The sequence below is a fragment of the Clupea harengus genome, chromosome 11 (genome assembly GCF_900700415.2).
Source record: "Clupea harengus chromosome 11, Ch_v2.0.2, whole genome shotgun sequence".
In the NCBI taxonomy this organism is placed as follows: Eukaryota; Metazoa; Chordata; class Actinopteri; order Clupeiformes; family Clupeidae; genus Clupea; species Clupea harengus.
This window is the reverse complement of record NC_045162.1, coordinates 9611684-9627289: the sequence shown is the minus strand read 5'-3', so window position 1 is coordinate 9627289 and position 15606 is coordinate 9611684. Positions and strand designations below refer to the sequence as shown.

The following is a 15606-nucleotide window of genomic DNA, read 5'->3' as shown; positions in this document are numbered from 1 at the left end:
TACACTTCCCATTTCAGAAATGATGACACGAAAGTTGACATTGAATATAAAATGAGAAAGAAATGCAAATGTTTATTTGCACCATTGGGCAACTATACACGTTTTCCCATTACAAATTATCTGTGGAATTCAGTTGAAAAAGCTATTGAGCACAATATCAATTTTTAACACATTAGATAACTGTAATACACAATCCCCTGTTGGCTGTTGTTGCCGATCAGAAGCAGTAAGACATGCCTTTTGTAGACTTACACGGTAACCCATTAAAATCTGACCGACCAACTGTTATACCTGGAACCAAACACTACCTCCCAATCCTTCAAGGGAATGACTGCATCACAGTTCAGGATGAGCAGGAATCAAGGCATAGTCACACCGCTGCCTTTATTATGGAGCCCTTTGCAAAAAAATGTGGTCCATCTGTCCTTCCTGGAGTGCTGCATATTTCAGTGAAGAGAACAAGGGGTCTGGCTTGTCAGGTCACAACACACCCCAAACCTCTTCAAAGGCAGAACACATCTTGGCACAGGTAAGGGCAGCAGACAGAGGATAGTTACTGATGGATACCGTCTTCTCTGTGTAATCCACATCCACCTAAGGGACAGGAAGGTAGGTTTTGAACATTACATATGACAAAAGGGAAAAATGAAGGTCACTGAAGTGATTCTACAGCATTAAAAACGACAAGATTATTTAACAAAGTGATAACGGCCGTTCAGGTATAGTGAGGGTGTGTAGGAGCTTACTGCGCCATGAGCAAAAGCCCCGATCACCAGTGCTGCTGGTCCGTCTTCGGGCACAACCGTCCGTGCACACACAGCATCTCCTGAAGAGAAGGAGGTGCCAATGCGGGGACATCCTGGGGGCAGGTGGTCGGAGACGGGGTTCCTGATGGTCCTCAACAGACGCTGTGGTCCATCAGCGGCTCGCACGCTCAGTTTATGCAGAAGCTGGACTGTGGAGGGAGAAGGCAGAAACTGATGTATTAAATGATTCTCGTATCTGAACATTCAGACAACACTTGTGTTTAAAATCACTGTAAATGAATATACCAGCAATATGCTTTACATATCAACCATTTAGACTGGTGTCGTCTGCATGTTTTACACATTAGGGCTTAACAGAGTTATGTAATGACGAAGTGATGTGGAGTAAGACGGATCCTTACCCATGAGACCGCAGAATCGTGCAAATGTACGTGGGATACGTGTTTGAGGGTTGATTTCTATTAAGACATTCTTCTCTGTGTGAATGTAGACTTGTAGAAGCCCAGCCCTGTTCAGTGGGCTGTCCAATAACATTAATAAGCACTGAGGAGAAAAATTTGCAAACAATAAATTAGAAAGGCATCCAATGTTGTTAAAAAGGCTGCTTCACCAGCTGCATCCAGCTGTGCACCCCTACTGTGCCGGCCACTCACGGGACCTGGGGTCCATGAAAGGTCAGCCTATCAGTTGATCCCAGAGTTCCGTGGGGCTCGTGCACAGTGGAATTTCACTGACCATTTGGTCAAACCCCAACAGTTTCTAGACGGTTTCAAGGCTCCCCTTCATCTACACTATATAAGGCCGACCCTCCTCTGGCCAAGTTGTGGGTCAAGTCGAGCGGTGTTGGAGAAGTCATCATCAAGGAGCACATCGGACAATATCACGATCAGAGACATTCACTTTCATTCTTGCCGTGCGTCATTGAGAATGTGAGTGTTTGTGATATGTGTCATCTGTATAATTTGTATTTCACTTGTTACCGTCACTTCAATCAGTAACTGTTATTACGGGATAAATGGAATGTTCACCGTTACGCGGCACGGTGTGAAAGGAACATATCCGTAGTTAATCATAGCCGTAATATTCATAGTGTATATACTGTTTCATTCTTGTTGTATATATCATCTTTATTGTATTTAATTGTATATATTTGTCATTTGTATTGTTAATAGAAACCACGGATTCTATCAGTCAGTTGACGGTTTCAAACACGGATTCAAATGTGGATATAAGTCCCTTTACACGGGATAATTATATTCACGGGCATCATTCATCAACCACTTCATGTCTTCACTTCGTGTGTGTGTGCAATAAATCAGACCTCATTGGAACATTGGCATCCGTTATTGTTCTGACCGGACAAACCTGTGGCGATTGTCACCTATTTCAAGTACACCAGCATATAGTCCTTTTGGGTTTCATTCCATCACTATCACCCTATTTTATATGGTCCTTCTTGCCGGAGATTACAATTACCACAGTTAAGGATGTCAATGCCAAGAGACAACACTCGTGCTCGCCGTGTTGGTCATCAGCCCCGCTGCTTGGATGACTACTCGGTGAAGCTCTCGAGGCCTCATCTACATCAGGCACACGCACTCCCAGACCAAGCCGTTGGTGGAGCCATCAGTCCCAGCCATGTGGACGCTCTAGCACCACCTGCTGGACAGAAGCAGTCAAGCCCACTCCCAGAGGCATTCCTCTCAGCTCTCAGGGAGATGAGGGAGGACAATCAGCAGTTAAGGCTTGATATGCAGCAAATTGTCCAAGCCCTCTCACCACGTGCATCAGAGGCACCACCAGCTCCAACCACCAGCTTCGCTGCCGCATCCAGAGGACGACCCCACGTCGCAGACAGTGGGGTATCCTATTCAAGGCTTCCCTTCCCGGATTTCTCATCCACGCCGCTGACAACCAGGCAGCCCTTCCTTCAGCCAGTGGATGACCTGCAAGGTGTGCCGTGGACTACGTCTCATCATTCTCAGCTGGTGGTCCAACCAGATGATGACACGTCTCCGTGGCAGGTGCCACGCCCACATCATCCACCTCAACAGTTTGTGGCTGAGCTGACTGACCACATGCAGAGTATGCATATCGGTCCAGGGCACAGCCCGACTGCTCACGCACCGCCATTTCAGGTACCAACACCGCAGGATGAGGTGCCATTCATCCACTCCAGAGCACCGCTGGAAGAGCCACCTGACCGCCAGGGAGGCGTCAGGGCGAATCAGAGCCCAGCCGTGCATTCCACCACTGTCCTGCTTGGGTGTGACTCCCCTGTCAAGGCAGTCGAGCCCACCAAGACAGCACAGCCCTCACCACGGAAGCCAGAGCAGCCACCAAAGTACTGTCCGTTCTGCAACAGCAGCCAGCACTACTTCAACCAGTGCACAGCCTTCAGAGTGCTGTCAAAGGATCAGAAGGTCAGCTGGATCAAGAAAGGGAAACGGTGCTGGAGGTGTGGAAGGGATCATCAAACAGTGCAGTGCTACCTCAAGGCCAGATGTCAGACCTGCAATCTGACGCATCTGGAAGTGCTGCACGAGGTGAACGCCAGACCAGGGAAGCCAGCCCCCGCCATTCATCAGCCAGTGACGTACTACCTTGATCCTGCCAGGAGGGGTAGTAGTGTGCTGCTGAAGCTGGTGAAGGTGTGCCTGTTCAATGGCAACAGGAAGATGGAGACGTACGCCATCTTGGACGACGGTTCCGAGCGCACAATGCTGCTTCACAGTGCTGCTCAGGAACTGGGTCTTCAAGGACGGAAGGAGGATCTGGCACTCCGGACTATCCGTCAGGACGGCAAGTCTGTGTCAGGGAGGTCAGTTTCCTTTTCCGTGGCATCAGCCAGTCACCCTCAGAAGCGGTTCAGGATAGAGCAAGCTTTCACCGCATCGGAGCTTGGCCTCTCTACCCACTCATACCCGCTCAAAGCCCTGCAGAAGGCCTATCATCACCTCAGAGGTCTGCCCCTGCAGTCATTCAGTCAGGCCCAACCACTGCTCCTCATCGGGTCTGACTACCCTCATCTCATCACCCCAGTTGAGCGAGTGCACCTAGGCCCACCAGGTGGACCGGCTGCACTGAACACACGCCTGGGTTGGACACTGCAAGGCCCGTTCAAGGTACCCCTGCATCAGTCCTCCACCCCTCAGTGTCTACTCACTGGGACTCATCCTCCAACAGTTGAGCTGCCTCATCACATGGCTCAGCCCTGGCAGATGGATGTCCTGCCCTCCCCGAATGTGAAGCTCATCACACGGTCAAAGCAGGACACAGCCACTGTCAGGTCACAGGAGGAGAAGACAGTCAGAGTGAAGGTGGATCGCCTGCCTCATCAAGAACTCCAACAGTCCGTCCTTGGCCACCGGTGTGGCACTGGGACACAGCTGTGTCAGGAGTCCATCCGTGCAGAGGCACACAGCAAGAAAAGGAAGAAGCCTTCCCAGCCAGCAGGGAGAGATGGGTCATCCTTCCACGAGCCTGTTGACCTGCGGAAGTCATCATTCTGTGGTCACGTCTCTGTGACCTCTGCTCAGTCACTTCCCGATCCTGGAGGTTTCAGCAGCTACCAAGAGCTGCTGGAGGCCTCTATCAGAGCATGTCATGGGGCGGCCACGCCCACAGACCCCGCAGCAGAGGACGTCAGGCAAGCTGAGCTTGCTCTCCTCCGGACAGTCCAGAGAGACTGCTTCCCGGAGGAATTCAATCTTCTTTCCACAGGGAAACCTGTCCCTGCAGCCAGCAGACTGCTCACCTTGGCTCCTGAGTTCGACTCAGGGGTCCAGCTGATCCGTGTGGGGGGGCGGCTCCGCAGGAGTGAGACCCTGGAGGAGGACGCATTGCACCCCATAGTGCTGGATCCGCATCACCCCATCACCAAGCTCATTATTCAGAATGGTGACAGCCGACTCATGCATCCAGGCCCGGAGAGGGTGTTTGCTGAGCTACGGCGACGGTTCTGGATCTTGAGGGGGAGACAGGCCGTCAGGAAGCACCAGCACGGCTGTGCTGAGTGCCGAAGATGGCGCAGCAACTCAGTCATTTCCAGAATGGCTGACTTTTCACCCATCAGCTTGCGGCTTTCCAGGCCGCATTCTATTTCAACAGGTGTGGTTGCTTCAAACTACACCTCATCAGCATACGGACAGCGCAGATCCAGGTCGAGGACCGGACCTACACGCGGCCCGCTGCAATCCGTCTCCCATCATTCCTGCAGGATGCAACTGGCTCATTGCAGGAAAACACCTTTGCTACGCAAAGTTGAGGGCGGCTGTTAAAAAGGCTGCTTCACCAGCTGCATCCAGCTGTGCACCCCTACTGTGCCGGCCACTCACGGGACCTGGGGTCCATGAAAGGTCAGCCTATCAGTTGATCCCAGAGTTCCGTGGGGCTCGTGCACAGTGGAATTTCACTGACCATTTGGTCAAACCCCAACAGTTTCTAGACGGTTTCAAGGCTCCCCTTCATCTACACTATATAAGGCCGACCCTCCTCTGGCCAAGTTGTGGGTCAAGTCGAGCGGTGTTGGAGAAGTCATCATCAAGGAGCACATCGGACAATATCACGATCAGAGACATTCACTTTCATTCTTGCCGTGCGTCATTGAGAATGTGAGTGTTTGTGATATGTGTCATCTGTATAATTTGTATTTCACTTGTTACCGTCACTTCAATCAGTAACTGTTATTACGGGATAAATGGAATGTTCACCGTTACGCGGCACGGTGTGAAAGGAACATATCCGTAGTTAATCATAGCCGTAATATTCATAGTGTATATACTGTTTCATTCTTGTTGTATATATCATCTTTATTGTATTTAATTGTATATATTTGTCATTTGTATTGTTAATAGAAACCACGGATTCTATCAGTCAGTTGACGGTTTCAAACACGGATTCAAATGTGGATATAAGTCCCTTTACACGGGATAATTATATTCACGGGCATCATTCATCAACCACTTCATGTCTTCACTTCGTGTGTGTGTGCAATAAATCAGACCTCATTGGAACATTGGCATCCGTTATTGTTCTGACCGGACAAACCTGTGGCGATTGTCACCTATTTCAAGTACACCAGCATATAGTCCTTTTGGGTTTCATTCCATCACTATCACCCTATTTTATAAATGTTACATAATTACAGTAATATAACTACCACTTGTTTCTACTGCATACTTTGTAAAATCCTAACATATCTTTCAAAAAACGTATCACTGTATTTATTTTGCAGAGAGCCTGAAGTTTCATTAGACAATTTCATGATCAAGAACACATTACCTGATGTGTAATATCTGGTCGTATCTTTCCTGGGTCTCTTCCATTCTTTAAGATCATACCCTTGTGCTGATCGCAGTTAAGCAGCTCAAATGTTTTGCCCACCTACAAGTTGAGAACATAAAACGTATCATGATTTGGAAGAATTACAGGGTAATATCTGCACAACTAAACAACGCTACACAGTACTCTAACTGAAACGTCAACATTTACACAACACACCACGTCGGACTGGTAATTTGCACTATGAATGCAATGGTGGCTATCGTATCCGGTGGTTAAAGTTAGCTAACATTAGCTAACGAAGTTACACTGTACAGTTTACGACTCTATTTTACCTTAACAGATTCAAGCGTAGCTCCCTCCAGGATTACAACAAGTCGCTTTTCTGTCATCCGATCTTGAAGGCATCGTGGCAATTTGGCTCGCTTTGGTTCATATTCGTCTAGATGTTCAAGACCACGCTTGTCACCACCGTGTGCTGCCATTTTTTCTACAGTCAACAGTGGCGCTTATGTTTTACGTCATTAAAAGGGGAAGATGGGTTCTCGGCTCTGGGTCGGCAAATCACACACTGTTAAAATGTTGTCGGCTCTTTGGGGCAAAGTCTGGTTAGCTGTGTAGGCTACAAAACACCCTCATCCAAATTCACCACAATGGTAGATAGATAGATGGATTCTTTATTTATCCCGAGGGACATTTAGGACATCCAGAATAGCCTAACAACTCACAAACACACATACATAAATCACATACACATAGGGAGAACATGTTCAAAAGGAGTGGGGTGGTAACAGATACAAGAATGAGTCTTACCCTATGGTACGATATGCATGATTGTGAGTGACAGTGTAGATGCCAAAGTGTTCTCGTGCTTGTGTGGATAGTGCAAAAAGATGATTGAGTATAGAGTGCAGAATATAAGAGATTAAGTCTGCAAAGGGCTAATGTAGCCAGTAAAAGGTATAGTATGTTTATTATGGTATGTTTACAATGATATATATTTTCTTGTGACATTTTGTGATCTATCTGTAACAGATGCATTAAAGTAATGGAACTTTGCTAGTGCTTAGGTACACCATATACACCAGCTTATCCATGTAGTCTATTTGTATGGTGTTTGTAGTGATTCCTTGATTCCAAATAAACATCAATAAATAGACAGTGCTTCATGGTCACGGGTGAAATGGGTAATTTCCCACCCTCTGTAAAGTGCTTTCCTTCTGTGTTTCTGGTGTGTGGTCCTTGTGGACTTTGTCATGTCAGTACATCTGTCTTATTCCAAAAAACAAACAAACGGTAACACAAAACGTGACGCACAGCTAAACCCTTGACATAGAAGGTTGCATGACATGGTTGCTTTCAGTGCTTCTCCATATTTCACTGACAAAAATCAGATGAAAAGATGAAAATGATATGAAAAGTGCAATCCTGACCGTTCCTTCCCCAGACATTTCCTCTTGTATGTTATAGACGGTTAGGGTCTCGGGTAAGGTTAGCTGAGTCGATCTTGAATCCTGAACAGTGAAAAGGTTGTGAATCAGAATCATTATTCTACTGTATCTTATATTCAGAAGTCTCTGGCCAAGTCTGTTTCCATCCATTCTGCGCTTAAGTCTTTGCGGCGATGTGTCTGTCTTTTGGTGCGAAAAATGAAGATGCTTATTTGAAGGTACTTAAACTCAGACTTTCTCTGATCTAATCAGACAAGCTGGTGTATCTCTATGTGTAGCCATGTTATCTCTGTTGGTGCACATCATTGTAAAGAATACAACTTCAACCATTGCCTGACTGAGTCTCCATTTATCTGTGGTATTAAAAATGACCATCAACAACAGTGATAAAAGGGATTGCCTTTTCAGACCAGCATCAGCAGCTGTCCAAGGGGGCAACCAGTGGCTTCTTCTCACAGGTCATCTGTGAAGGACAGAGGTCAGAGTTGGCACAAATGACAGACACCAGGAAAGAAGGTTCAAAGGTCATCAGCTGACGGTATGGATAAGGATCACAGCTGACCTACAGGGAGAGGAAAGGTAGAGAACATGAGCCAGGTTGCAGTTCATTGTATGCTACTGATGGTTATTGTGATGGCTGAATTTCAAATACTTTTCAACGACCTACTTGTGTGAAAGAAGTGAGAAAGAGATGATTGTGGAAGAGGCCCGTCAGAGAGGCGTCATTCTGATGCTGTTGCAAACTGTTCTGATAGGCCTAAGAGACACGTTAGGAGAAAGATTAAAGAGAGGGACATGGAAGGACGCTAACATTCACAAACAAATAAAGGACAGCATTTCAGCAGAAAAGATAGACCACGGAGAGTATACATCATATACTGTATCTCTCAAGCGCCTCCCACGATAATTCATTTCCAAGTCTTCGGGTGTAAACACAAAAAAGCTGAGGACAATTGGGAAGCTCCCTAGTTACAGGGTGTGACAATGAGCAGGTAAGCTCACCTGTAGCGCCACCTGCAGGGCAGTGTACTGCACCCACACCTCCAGCTTCTGCGATGGAGCGAGAGAGAAAGCCCCAACGCGCCCGGGGCCCTCCGTGACACTGATGTAGTGAGACCACACACACGCTGCTACTGACTCGGGGCTACCACTCTCTGTGTGGACTGATACATGCAGAAAAGAACACACACATAAATACTTACAAAAGACTCAAAATATTCAAGTCCACAACAATTTATGGAAGACAAAAAATAAGGTATAAAGCTAAGAAGATTGCTCAGTGATTTGTGAAGCAGTTTTCAACCAAATTGTCTGCAGCAGATAAAAAATAAAAAAGAGAGAACTTTGTGTTTTTAGGTTTGCTTCTTTATTTATTTTATCAATAACAGCTTTTTTTATAAAATAATAGTGAACTACAATGACTTAAGAAAGGCACACTGAATTGGGGAAATTTCTATATATTTGGCCAACACTGTAAATATGCCATGGTGCAAGCTTAAATGAGCCAGGTGCAGGATGCCCTTACGGTCTGGCAGGAGGAGGTGGAGGAGGTCTTTGGCCATCATGAATCCGAGTCCTCCATAATTCAACGCCCTGCAAAATAAAGTGGTCTAGAGGACATTAGTGGCTGACCCATCCCACAAGCCAGGCAGGAATAGTGGAATACAAATGGGAAGCCTTCCAAAAACCTTTAAACTTTTTAAAGTGTGAAACTTTTTGTTTTTCATACAGCAAGGTTTACTTAATCATCCCTCCCTTAGTTTTACCAAGATTTTTCAAAGGTTAAATACAATTGTCATTAATATTCTAAAGTCTGTGCATACACATGTCAACAGTACTTTTACTTATCAGTCCTCAACTGACTAGTAAAGCTAACAGCAATTTGTATTTTTACACAATGCTCTCTGCCTCCTCACTATAGAGGTAAATATACCTTGGATATGAGGGATGGAAAAGAGGTGGCAAAAACATCCCTGAGGGAAAGATGATAGCACTCCCTGAGAGGAATGGAGTGATGGACATACTGCAAGTAAAAAAATAGTATAGAGAGAGAGAGAGAGAGCAATGTCAGTGTCCTGACAGTCAGAGCTGATTCATCTTTCATAAGATACTTGTCCAGTATGGTGAACAGGAGCAGTGCACAATAAAACAGCATCCCTGACACATTCATGTCTCATCCTTAATTTTGCCTTTGCATCCACATGCGCTCAATCAAAGTCCAGATATGACGCTCACGCACATGTCGGGCTGAAAGCTTTGTGAGAAGAGCTGGGTTCTTCGCTTCTGTTGAAGTAAGAGAGATTGAAGGCAGTTTGCGAAATAACTGTCTTCGCTGATCACCACCTGACAGAGAGAACCATTACACTGGGCATTATATTAAGATATTTACACAAGTGCTAACTTGTGTTAACTAATACAGATACATTTATTTATTTATTTATAATCATTGTTGTTGTTGTTTTTTTGTTCACCTCAGAGTAGAGTTCTGCAAGTTTCTGTTTATCTGTGTGAGCCATGAATCGTGGTGTCAGAGACTTCACCTGCAGAAAAATCATGAGAGGACGGCACAGTGGGAATGTTTCATTTACATTTACATTTAGTCATTTAGCAGACGCTTTTATCCAAAGCGACTTACATATGTGCGACTTACAATGTATACACATTTTACATTTACGGCACACACTGCACATCAGGAGCAATTAGGGGTTCAGTGTCTTGCTCAAGGACGCTTCGACAGGGAATCGAACTAGCAACCTTCTGATTACTAAACGACTTCTTTACCTCCTGTACCACTGTCGCCCCCGGAAAGCGGTGAATTTTACACACCTGGATTAGAATGACTTCAAAGAGAGAAAAATCCATTTTCACTTTACAGGACAAAGACATACAGTAAGTACTGACCAGGGATTAAGAGCCAGCTTGGTCTAGCAAACATTAGAGAGAGAGACAGCCAGGGTGTTTGCTTTAGTTTAACGGCTACAGGACTGTTTACCCTTTTTAAAACGGAGTTGCGGGACTCCTTGTTTCGCCATGCCAGATCAGTTAACTTGCTCTGGAGAGAGGAGTACAGATTCCCCACCAGCTCTTCTGTCTGCAAAGTTAATGGAGATATGGGAGATTATGTTTCATATTTATAGGGACTTAGCTTTCACTTCCATTAGGAATCATCCTTCAAGATGAAAGTGAATAATTTACTGATTTTACACTTTTCCTGGAAAGATTTCAGAAACTGTTTTCTGAGTGTTTTATTAGTGAGTGATACATGATACATGAACATTTTATTTAAATGCTCATAAATTATGTATTGAATTCATCCATCTAATCGTCCATCCATCCATCAGCCCACCCATGCAGCATTACCTCTCTATGTGCAGTTCTGTCTCTGACCATGTCACCGAGCAGCACGTCAAACCCTCTCTCTGTCGTTTTAATACAGTGTTTCCAGCGAGGATCTTCCTGTGAAGGACAGTGCATAAAACAAGAGAAAAATGCAACTCTGTGTCCACAGATTATGCTTATTCTTACAGTGCTAGTCCACTCACTTCCTCCATGTTACCAAGGGCAACAGAGAGGTTTCTTTGCGTTTCCCTGAATCTTGAGTCCAGGGCAGGATGTAGAGTGTGCAGCAGGCTTAGAATCATGTAGGTCTGTATGGTACCACTACAGGGACAGAAGGCATGTCAGGTACAAAGAGACAACAGCACACAAGGATACATTGACACAGTACTAAATACATGGTCCGTTTTTTATGAAGTTCAACAGGACACATAACAAACACTGTCTTCAATGTGTGGTACCTGCCCATCACGCCGTTCTTAAGCAGCCATTTGCTGATAGTGTCGGACATGTGGACGATGTACGGCAGGTTGTGCAGAAGGACAGAATCTGATTCGCTGATAGCCAGGGGGTGAAAGGTGGCCTTTAGGCAGCCAAGCCAGTCAATAACTGGTGCCAGAGTCTGTGGATAATGACATGATTTAATATCAAAACACACACACACACACACAGATACACACAGATACACACACACACACACACACACACACACACACACACACCTGTAGTTCACGAATGGTGACTCTCTGGTAGAGCATGTTGGTCTGGAGACGGTGGTGGAGAGGGGAAGACTTTTTGGCCAGTTCAGAGGACAGAGCCATATACAGCCCATTAGACATAGCCCTGGAGCTTCTGGGAACACCCAGCAGAGTGAGGAAGTTCAGAGAGGAGGAGAGGAAAGGGCGCATACTCTAGAAGAGGCAGATAGAGAGAAGAACGCCGTTTGAAGAAGAATTGTTTCATGAGACATTTTCTAGACGAGGCAGATGACCTCTTTGGCAGATGACCTCGTCAGCGTTAACTTCAGAGAGAGATTTTCAAATACAGACCCTCCCGAGGAACTATTTTAGAACCCGAATCTGGGAAACTAACATGACACAAATATGTCCCTAGCGATATCGCAGCCTACCACTGCCTCAGCTTTGGATGTCTCACTCTGGTCGTCCCACTCAGTAGGAATCTGAAAGTCTGGTTGATCAATCTGTAGTGACAACAGAACATACAGTAATCACTCTTAGTACAAACTAAGTCACTCCTATAGTGAAGATAATGGCTGACAAATGTATTAAAAATTGAAGCTGTGGTATTAATGATGGCGTTTCATTTGGTCTGGACAACCAGTTCTGTGAGTATGTCAGTGAAAGCATAAGACCATGAAGCATCCTTATCAGCACTATATCCAGGGGCCCACCTGTATATACGGGGTGTTGTTGTGCTGTTGGTTGGGGTCTTTGCCCACAAACACACTGAAGAATGGAAACGTCCCATACTGACCCATTAGCAAGGCCAGGGTGGAGTTTATATCAGTCTGAGTCCACTGTCCTAATGCTGACCAGCCACCCAACTACAGAAACAAACTGAAGGGTTAGGACAGAGAGAGACAGAAAGATAGATCGATAGATGTTTGTATGATTCAATAGCCGTTGGCAAGCACACAGGCATAGCACAGGTCTGTGTTTATCAGGCAGTCACCTGCTTTATGACCTTGAGAAACGGCTCAGAGCCCTGGCCCTCTATGGAGTCTGTGTTCATGCAGGACCGGTAGAACTGTCGTGCTTTCCACTCCAGAGAGTTTGGAGAATCCAACCCTTCCGCCATCTCTGAGTAGGCCAGAGACATTGAGGAGGACAGATGTGAGAGTGATTAGAAGATAACCGTCTACTTATTCACGTTTTACAAAACAAATACTCACTCACTGTAGTTCTAATATGGACACAATATCATAAAGTAACTACATGTGCATTCTATGTTCCATTGCAAGTTAACTGAAATGAATGTAACTGTCCCTGGACTATAATTGAGGTATATTTTTATAATGAATATAAAAAGTCTTGACCGACATTGTAAAACCTCTTACCCAGTATTTCTCTAATGGACTCTTTCAGCAGTGTCTCTCTGTCTGGCAGTCTCTCAACCAGAGTATCATTCTCTCTGTCTGTCTCCACCCTTTTACCATGTCTTTTCTTTGTCCTCTCACCCTCCCCACTGTTGCTATGGTGAGTGGTGCCCTTGCCTCTCTGTCTGCCCCTTGTCGCTCCCGACAACCCACAGGTAAACAGGAAGTAGTCGCATGGCTGAGAGAAAGGATCTATGGCCAATGAGAGACGATCAGCTACTTTCAGACAGGCAGGAGAACAGCATGCTTGTGGGGCTGGAAAGCGAGATAGAAAGATGTAGAGAGAGATAGAAAGAGAGAGAGAGCGAGAGAGCGAGATGACAGTATAGAAGAGAGGAGAAGAGAAGAACTGTACTCAAAATCAGCACCTCACCATCATGCAGTTGAACTACACTGCTGATTACAATATTCATACAAATACATACAATGCTACTGCAAAGGAACCCAGTGATGCCTAATGTTTTTATGAAGGTTATGTACCTGCTCTGCTGTTGGCCAGACTGTGGAGACTTGAGGGAGACTTCCACTGCTTGAGGGAGTGCAATCCCGACCCAATCGCCATGGCAAAGAGGAGGAAACCCAGGAGGACCAACACAACTTTGACACACTTATTCCATGCAAAGGGTTTAGGTTCACTGGGCTGGTAGACAGAGACAGTGGTCATAGTCAACAACTCCAGGGGACGCCATCAGTACAAAAACACTTTATCAGTCATTAGGAGGGAAATGAACATGCAAAAGAGTGGCTGCCTACACACAACAGAATATATTCGATCCCCACTCAACAAGTGTTTGCAGTAAAGTGGTGCTCTATGCAGAAGGACAAGTGCAGTAAATGTTTCATAAAATAATTTTTTTTAAAAGCCTTTGGTTTACCTGTGCTGCTGCCGGGGTGTCCTCTATGGTCATACTCTGCATGTTTGGTTCTGCTGCTGTTGCCACTGAAGATGGGTTCATAGCTCTTTCTCTTTTTTTCACTCTCCCCCTCCCTCTCTCTCTCTCTCAGTTGCTTCGCTTCACCGGTAAACCCCCCTCTCCTTCTCTCTCATTGTCATCTCTCTTCCCTTATCTTCCCTCCTAACTCTCCCTGCTCCCTGTTCCTATAGCAGATAAACACACTGACATGGCCTCTCGGTTGACCCTCTTTCTCTCTCAGTCCTTGACATCATTTACAGAGTGCAGCCGTGACTCAGTGTGTGTTCTTGTCCGTGACAGAGCCATAGTGTCTCAAAGTCTAGCAGGCGCATGGCAAAGGGCACCACCCAGACAAGAATTCAACAGTTAAACTCAACACCTCAGACGGCATCCAACTCTTGATACCTATAAAATGTGTGTGTTTGTGTGCGTGGGAATTTTCTCACACATGCGCTGACTGACGGAGAAGAACGGCACTCTGTCTCACGCTCGCTGGCTTTCTCAGATGCGCTCTCACACACACACGCTCGCATATACGTAGTGCAGGCTATTTTCTGAGAAACGTGCTGCTGGCTGGAACTGATAGCAGGAGAGGAGTGTGTAAGTGACGACTGCTAGGCTGATACACGTCAGAGGAGGCCTGACAGAGTGCATGCTCAGTTACACGTCCAACTTCTTCCATTCTGTGCTCAATCCAACATACTGTAGTGATCTCGCAGTGTCAGAAGTATCATTGACTTTCTTGCCATTTATTAATACAAGGCACAAGCATTCAGACACTGAGAGAGAAAGGCAAATGGAGCAGGCTTATATACACAGGCCCATTTTGCAGGTTGAGGGTAGACAAAGATTATAAAACACCAGCGAAATCACACTAGGGCATTTATACAACACACTGGCTTTTAATCGCTAACTTAAAATACACATACACATTAACAGAAAGGGGAAAACCCCAATCACTCCAATTTAGGACCCCAGACGAGTGCGTGTAGAGGAGCGCCACCTGCTGGTGGCCATTGAAGGTGCGGTAGCCCCGGCGGGCATAAAAGCTGCAGGTTAGCTGTGGAAGCGATCAGATTCTCTCTTTCACTTCTCCGGTGGCGAGTGGCAAGCTTATCCCGCGCATCATCATCAGCAAACACATGGTGGCCGAAGCGATGCTGGAGAGCTCCTTTAATGGCGGGCCAGCTTGCTTGTTGTCCGTGCGGGAAATACAGTAACACTTGGAGAGCCTCCCCTTCCAGTACTGATTTCTTCTGCTGACCAACCGTTAAAGTCTCCAGCGTTCCCTATCCACTAAAGCTTTGTGGTTATCTGCTTCAGCGTCTCCGTCGTCCCGGTACTGGGGGTTCACTGGTCAGCAATTGAGGTGGGGGCGCGGTTCCACCTGCCGCTCCTGGGCTTTGGCATGTTCAGGTTATCAAGTGGGTGCCTCGGAATAATGCCTTTAAATCGTGGCCTCAGCTCCAGGTCTTTCAGCTGCTGTCCCGTCTTCTCCTGTGTGGTCATCTCCCACTGACTGACACCGATGTAGCTATCTTGCGGAGTCCGGTGCATCTTCGGCTTTCCTCTCTTTTATTAATATAAGATCCAAGGATTCAGAAACTCACACAAAATGGCAAATACACAGACCCATTTTACAGGTTCAGGGTAGACAAAGATGCTGAAACCATGGAAATCACACTATTTTAACATCACACTGACTCTTAATCACTAACTAAAGATGCACGTAGACATTG

The 15606-nt window shown here is 46.0% G+C and overlaps 2 protein-coding genes across 6 annotated transcripts; both read right to left on the bottom strand.

Moving 5' to 3' along the window:
- Positions 1-47: 47 nt before the first annotated feature.
- emg1 (EMG1 N1-specific pseudouridine methyltransferase) lies at positions 48-6643 on the bottom strand. The gene is made up of 5 exons (XM_012829168.2): positions 6386-6643; positions 6051-6152; positions 1169-1310; positions 747-955; positions 48-594 (listed from the first exon to the last, which is right to left on the bottom strand). Exons 1-5 carry the CDS (start codon positions 6533-6535, stop codon positions 481-483), a joined length of 717 nt encoding a protein of 238 aa, XP_012684622.2. The 5' UTR covers positions 6536-6643; the 3' UTR covers positions 48-480.
- Positions 6644-7006: 363 nt separating this feature from the next.
- On the bottom strand, positions 7007-14392 carry kel (Kell metallo-endopeptidase (Kell blood group)). 5 transcript variants are annotated; one of them, XM_031577093.1, is made up of 19 exons: positions 13829-14392; positions 13434-13593; positions 12915-13208; positions 12530-12657; positions 12249-12401; positions 11967-12038; positions 11560-11748; positions 11299-11459; positions 11044-11161; positions 10862-10957; positions 10494-10592; positions 9973-10041; positions 9741-9844; positions 9435-9524; positions 9027-9094; positions 8504-8664; positions 8169-8258; positions 7902-8063; positions 7007-7564 (listed from the first exon to the last, which is right to left on the bottom strand). In XM_031577093.1, exons 1-18 carry the CDS (start codon positions 13907-13909, stop codon positions 7917-7919), a joined length of 2280 nt encoding a protein of 759 aa, XP_031432953.1. In that variant the 5' UTR covers positions 13910-14392; the 3' UTR covers positions 7007-7564; positions 7902-7916. The 5 variants fall into 5 exon arrangements, 4 of the variants coding, with proteins under 4 accessions (XP_031432953.1, XP_031432952.1, XP_031432956.1 ...); XM_031577092.1 differs by having other exon boundaries at positions 7007-8063; XM_031577096.1 differs by having other exon boundaries at positions 7007-8063; positions 9741-9784.
- Positions 14393-15606: the final 1214 nt, after the last annotated feature.

Coding starts and splice junctions, on each gene's coding strand:
- emg1 (XM_012829168.2), bottom strand. CDS start 6,535: ATGGCAGCACACGGTGGTGACAAGCGTGGTCTTGAACATCTAGACGAA. Junction 956..1,168: donor ACGATTCTGCGGTCTCATGG/GTAAGGATCCGT, acceptor CTCCCTCCACAG/TCCAGCTTCTGCATAAACTG. Junction 595..746: donor GGGCTTTTGCTCATGGCGCA/GTAAGCTCCTAC, acceptor CCTGTCCCTTAG/GTGGATGTGGATTACACAGA.
- kel (XM_031577092.1), bottom strand. CDS start 13,909: ATGAACCCATCTTCAGTGGCAACAGCAGCAGAACCAAACATGCAGAGT. Junction 11,162..11,298: donor AAGAACGGCGTGATGGGCAG/GTACCACACATT, acceptor CTGTCCCTGTAG/TGGTACCATACAGACCTACA. Junction 8,665..9,026: donor CCACCTCCTCCTGCCAGACC/GTAAGGGCATCC, acceptor TGCATGTATCAG/TCCACACAGAGAGTGGTAGC.